The sequence below is a fragment of the Elephantulus edwardii genome, unplaced genomic scaffold (assembly GCF_000299155.1).
Source record: "Elephantulus edwardii isolate Elephantulus edwardi_28Jun2011 unplaced genomic scaffold, EleEdw1.0 scaffold00001, whole genome shotgun sequence".
Classification (NCBI taxonomy): Eukaryota; Metazoa; Chordata; class Mammalia; order Macroscelidea; family Macroscelididae; genus Elephantulus; species Elephantulus edwardii.
In genome coordinates, this window is record NW_006399751.1 from 409,204 (window position 1) to 415,521 (window position 6,318).

Below are 6,318 nucleotides of genomic sequence, written 5' to 3' on the forward strand. Positions count from 1 at the left end.
TGAACCGTGTACCTTTGGGATTACAGCATAGATTGCCACAACTTTCTCCTGCAGAATGGCTAGCAGGATTGGGCAGTCTACCTTTGGGTTAACCACTGTGCCAAGGCTTCTTGAATCCAAATAACAATGGTGAAGACACTATGGAAAGATACTTCTCCTCAGAGGAATGGTCACTCCTGTGAGATGAAACCATCTGTTCCTGTGATGTAGGAGTCTGCTTCCATTAAAACTACAGACCAAAAATGGGGGGGGGGAGAGATGCCATGCACTAGAACACCAAGTACCTGCAGGCTTAACTAGACGTCTGAGTTCCCAGAGAAATGGTTTGATATTTTATCCTTTTGTTGTCAGAGTATCCCTTAGATGTAGTTGTTAGGAAAATGTCTCTAGTCTAAAATTTTGGTTTTTCCTCCTGCTAACAGGAGTTCAGACTTTTCTATTCAAGCATGGAAATTGGAGTGTGTGTGTGTGTGGGGGGGACTGCTTTGTAGTTTACTTTGCAAAGGGAAGGACTCATGGAGGGATGAAGCAAGACTTACAAGATAAAATAATATTTTGGTTTATAAAGATTTAGGTAAGGAGTTTATTCATAAAAGAAGGTGGGAAATTCTAAGAAATGGCACATACAGGAGGAGTTATGATAAGTGCCCGTGCAGCTGGCTCTCAAGATAGATGCTGTTGCAGAGGCTTCTGGGTTGAGACAGCACTTATTATGGGATGCTGCACAAGGGATGCATAGCAAGGGCTTTCTGGTAGATAGCTTTACTTCTTGCTTGGGAAGGTCAGTTCTTGGTCACAAGTGGCATTTCTGCCCATGCTCCAGGAATTGATTCTTGCTTCTTACCAGGCTTCCAGGAAGTTAATTTACAGAGAACACTGTCTTATCAAAAGGGGTAGTAATTACCTGATGTTAATGGATAGCTGAGTTTAAAGCAATCAGGATACTGGGAGGAGCTAAGGGTGAAGTTCTAAATTTAGCCTTACATATCTATTTCAGAGCTTGGTGCTTGGTAATATAGCGAATCAGTGAAAAAGACAAAAGACTTTCAATAAAATAGATGGGGGAGTACTAACTGTTAGGTAACAATGAACCTAACTTGATGATGGTGCCTCGCTGGGTAGGGCTTCATTCTGTTAAACGAGGACCCAACTCTAGGAGCCTAACAGCAATAACATAATTTTTTTCAATTCCCTGCTGGCAATGGGATTCACAACTGCATTGTTAACAGATAGGTCATTGTTTGATGCCATCAAGTCAACTATGATGCCTAGCTACCCTGTGAACAACAGATCTGAACCTTGCCCTATCCTTCCAGGTTAAAAGAGTACAGTTGAGCCCGTTGTTAAAGCACTGTGTCAACCCACCTCACCAAACTGCAAGATGTCTTTTTGGAAAAAGGATTGGCAGATGGGATTTATCAGGCATTCTGTTGGAGATCAGTGTGGCTGCCTTTCTCCAAAGGAAGGAAATCCTATGAATTACAGCCTTGGGAATCACAGGGGCAAGTCTCCTTTTCTCTGCTGAGCTTTTTTTCTTTTAATTTTTTCTTTTATTTTTATTATTTGTGCGTGTGTGTGTGTGTACCGTCAAATCAGATTTGACTGGCACAGGAGGAGATTGTTCCTCCTTCTCCAGCAAAGCATCTGGTGGATTTGAACCTCTCACCTCTCAGATTGCAGTGCAGCTTCATGCCATCTGCTGAGCGTATTAAAAAATTCAGTGGCAAAGTTGAGTTTTTTTGTGGTGGTCGTTTCTTTCATTTTTGAGTTTCTTCCTTCGCTCATACTAACGCCATGCGACTCTGGCCATCAGAACCTATCCAGCTGCTTTCTAGGAGAAAGATGAGCAGTCTCCTCCCAGTAAGAATAATTTCTGCTTCAAAAACACCATAGAAGGTCACTTTGAGTCAGACCCAAGTCCTGGGTGGTAGCGAGTTTTTGAATTTAGGCTTTTTAAAGTAAGCCAAAGTCCCCAGGTGGTGCAAATGAGTTTAAACTCAACTGCTACCCTAAAAGTTGGTGGTTCCCACCCAATCAGAGGCTCTGCAGAAGAAAAAGCCTGGCAGTCAGTCACCTTCCATTGGCACCACAGCCAAGGAATGGAAAATGAAATAAAATCATGGCCCAGAAAACCCCACGGAGTAATTCTACTCTGTAACACATGGGGTCGCCACCAGTTGGAATTGACTTGAAGGCACCGGAAAACGTGGACCACTGATATGCTTATTAACATCATTCTTCATAATAATAACTTTAGAGATTACCTTTTTCTAGGCGAGAAAAATGAGAAGTTAAGAGACTTGTCTGCCAAAGTGCAAGGACTATAACCCAGGGTCTTTGGTAGCTCTGGATTTTGTGCTCCTAACTTTTACTCAATCCTGCCTCGCTCTTTGTGGCTTTGGGGGCAAATAAAAGGGAGGACAAGATGCAAAAAAGCCTTTTCTTTCCAGTTGTTGTAAAGTTTGCCTTTCCTTGCATTAGGTTGTACCCACCACCTCCCTCCAAATCACTGTACCAGCGACATATTTCACCGGCCATCTTGGTTGTGGCAGCCCTAATTCCTTTTTCTTTTACTGCATCCAGAATGAAGGAAATGAGGTAGAGCTATCCTGGCAAGGCATTTTACGGAGCACGAGCAGCTCTGAAAAGTACCGCTTTCCCGCCCGCCGAGGTCCGGGGCTCCGGCCATTGGAGCCAGACTTCCCTCCCTCGGCCCGTTCCCGGATCCAGGGCGCGCTGACCGGGGCGGGGCTTCGGCGGGCCACGCCGGCCCACGCCCCGACGCCCCGCCCCTCATTTAAATACGCGGCGCCGGCGGCTGCGTCGAGCTCGCCGCGGATCCAAGATGGCGGCGTGTGGACGTGTACGGAGGATGTTCCGTTTGTCGGCGGCGTTGCAGCTGCTGCTGATCGCGGCGGCCGGAGCCCAGAAAGTCCTGGGCCAGGGCGGCCACGGTCAGGGCCAAGGCCCCGGGGCCAACTTTATATCCTTAGTCGGGCAGGCCGGAGGCGGCGGCGTGCAAGGGGCTCAACAGCTGCCCCAGCTGCCTCATTCACCTCAGCTCCAGCAGCAGCCGCAGCAACAGCCTCAGCCGCCGCAGCCGCCGTTCCCGGCGGGTGGGCCTTCGGCCCGGCGGGGAGGAGCGGGGCCCGGCGGGCCCGGCGGGGGCTGGAAACTGGCGGAGGAAGAGTTCTGCAGGGAGGACGTGACCCGCGTGTGCCCCAAGCACACCTGGAGCAACAACCTGGCGGTGCTCGAGTGCCTGCAGGACGTGCGGGAGGTGAGGAGGCGGGCCGGGGCCGGGAGGGCCTGGCCTGGTGCAGGCCCCGGGGTGTCGGCGGCCTCGGCAGCCGCTGACGCCGGTCGGCCGCCGCTCCGCGCTGTCGGTGCCGCGCTCGCTCCTTTGCTCTCTGTCCTCGCTCGCGGGCGCCTTTGGGCGAGGGGACCCCACCCGACCCCTTCGATCCCCGGCCCCTCGCCGCCTCCTCCTCCTCCTCCCCCTCCCGCTCCCCGGAGCAGGGGTCTGCAGCCGAGACCCCAGCCGTGGGGCTCGAAGGCCCCGAGCGTGTTGACATTGGCTCCTGTCTTTTGTGTGATGCTGTGTGCGGAGTGGCTCCACGCCTGGCGTTTTTGCCCTTCCGTTTCGATGTGGGCAATTTGCAGCAATACGTTTTATGCGTGAAAAATGGTTGGCGTACTTGAAACTGTTAGAGAATGACGGGCCGCCTTTTGGCAGTGGAGACTGTTGATTAGGGAACTCCAGGTCTGTTCCGATGACCATTGTTAACTGGTCTCGAGCCTGTTCTTGTCAGTTGCAGTTCGCTGTTATTTTTTTTTACTGGATGCTGAAACTAACACATGCCTTTTCCCCCACCCCTTTCCATCCCTTCCCATCCCTTTCACTTCTTTTGGCCAGTTTGTGAATCCCGTGTTGAAGCTATTATTGCAGATGACTTGGCGTCTTAAAAGCTTGAAAAGTTGGGACAGCATCTGAAATGCACACCTAGTATTTGTGATTGGGCTGGGGGGCGGGGGCTGGCCTTTCTGACGTCTCTTATTAAATTTTAGCAGCAACATTTAAATGAGATCTAGATCTGTTGTTGATTGATTGAGATTCTGGTTCAGCCACCGTGGAAGTGATTTCTCTCGATTTCATGCTGCAGACGCAAAGTGCATTCACGTGACGCTTCTCAAAGTTTGGGGACACATCTGCTGCTGGTACTTTTTTCAGAAGGTGGTGCTGGTGATGCCTTGAGTCCCTTGGGCTCCCAAGAGCCCCAAGTGTGCTAGTAGAAGCACTAGCTAAGGATTGTCAAAACTTGAACTTTTAGAAGCAGAGTACCAGATCTTTCTTCTGAGACACCTATCAGTGGGTTTGAATGGCCAGTGTGTTTTTTTTTTCCTGTTACTGGTTGAGTGCTTTAATGCATATAGTATTTGTCCTAGAGATTGGCAGGGCCTGCTTTTTCCTAAATATGTTTTCATTGAGAAAATTATGTCATTGTAATTCTCTGAAGTATTCAAGACTAGAGGAAGATGTTCATTTTGTAGAAAAACACTTCCTTTTAGGTGCTAGTGGGGTGCCGACTGCCAGTGACCCTGTGCCTAAAAAGAACAGAACTCAGCCTGGTCCTGCACCAGCCTCATGGCCATTGCACTTTGCCCTGAGTGAAGTAGCCACTATGCCAGTCCATCTTGTTGAGAGTCTTCCTCTACTTCAGGCACCTTTACTTTCATGCATAATGTCTAGAGTCCACTCCCTCCTGGTAACATACCCACAGTGCAGGAGACAAAGGAGTCTTCTGGCTGCTCTTTTTCCAACAGATTTGTTCTTCTGATCGCATAGACATTATTATTATTTATTGTTGTTTCTATGTGCCGTTGAGTCACTCTCGACCCTATCTATGTACAGCAGCTCTGAAGTCTGTCCTGTTCTGAGCCAGTCCTACTCATTCCAGCACACCTACACCCAGTGCCCCAGTTACTGTATCAGTCCATCTCACCTGGGGTCTTCCTCTCCCCTGCTGTCCCTCTACCATTCCAAGCATGATGTCCTTCTGGCCACATGTCCAATGGAAAAACTTGGTTTCACCCTCTCCAAGACAGACATTTGCCAATTGAAAATTGAAAATCTGATAGTTGCTCTAGTATTCTATATCAAAATAAGGCAGGAAAAGACACCGATAAGGAGGAGACGGAAAGGTTTCCAGAGCCACAAGAAATATGGGGCCTTAGATGATTTCTTGTATTACAAGTAGAAGACTAAAAGGATAATCCTTTGCCATTTCCCTTGTTTTCAGTTGCTCTTCTGGTAGTTCCACTCTTCTGTGTGGGAATTGAGGATAAAGAATAGGAGCTGTTTCCTCAAAGTAGAGTCATGATATTGGTGACCAAAGCATTAGTAGCTTCGAGAAGGAACAGGATCTTATTAGTTAAGGTGCCAAAAAGTAACCCATTCAAGGAAAGCATGTCCTGTCCCTTGAGTACATTGGGATATTTAGGAATCAGTCATACAGCGTGAGAGCAGCAGTATACATTATCTAAAATAACTTAGAGATTTTTACTAATTTTGTAGTCTATTTAATTTGGTCGATAACTTTCGTGTGAAGAATCTGGCCTAGAAGTTTGGTCCTAGCTCTGCAGTTGTTTTTATGATTCCCGGCAAGGACATTATTTCAGTAACTCTTAAGTTCCTTTATGGGGATGTTCTGGTGGCTTAGTGATGAACACAGGTAAATGTACGGTTCAAAGCCACTAACTGCTCCACGGGAGCAAGATGGGCAGTCTCCTCCTGTGCAAACTTACTGTCTCCAAAAACCAGCCAGAGGGCCAGCTGTGGGTTGAGTCCCACTCGAGGGCACACAACAACTTTCTTTATAAGGATGGTATGTGACAACTCTTTGAGGGTAGGTTCTAGGTCTGTCCTTTATTTCTTTTGTCACTTTTCTGGAGAACCAGTGTGGTACTTTACACTGGTTACTCAAAACCTCGTTGCTATCAAATCTAGCTCTGACTCTTCATGACCCCTAAAAATGCAGCAGAACTGCCTAAAAGGTTTCTAAGGTCTCTTCCTGTGCAGTTTACAGCTTCTGAAAACCTGCTGGAGAGTCAGCTGTAAGTCAGCTCTGACTCCTGGCTTCTAACAATAAATATTCCTTGGAGAGGGATATGCTAGGAAGGGTGGAGGGTCGGTGAAGGGAGAGGAAGACCCTCGCCCAGGGGAATTGATGTGGTGACTGCTGCAGTGGGCTCTTGGGTGTTGGGAAGTGAGAGATGGCACAGGATGGAGCAGGGTTCAGATCTTTTTTTTTTAAACTT

The 6,318-nt window shown here is 48.1% G+C and overlaps 1 protein-coding gene across 2 annotated transcripts in view; it reads left to right on the forward strand.

The window, feature by feature from the left end:
• The first annotated feature begins 2,831 nt into the window (after positions 1-2,831).
• Positions 2,832-6,318, forward strand: part of GLG1 (golgi glycoprotein 1) — a 124,755-nt gene continuing 121,268 nt past the window's right edge. The window contains exon 1 of one of the 2 annotated variants that reach the window (XM_006878609.1): positions 2,832-3,280. In XM_006878609.1, coding sequence (XP_006878671.1) covers positions 2,846-3,280 — 435 coding nt within the window. In that variant the 5' untranslated portion in view covers positions 2,832-2,845. The remainder of the gene's footprint in view (positions 3,281-6,318) is intronic. The other variant, XM_006878610.1, reaches the window with a different exon arrangement.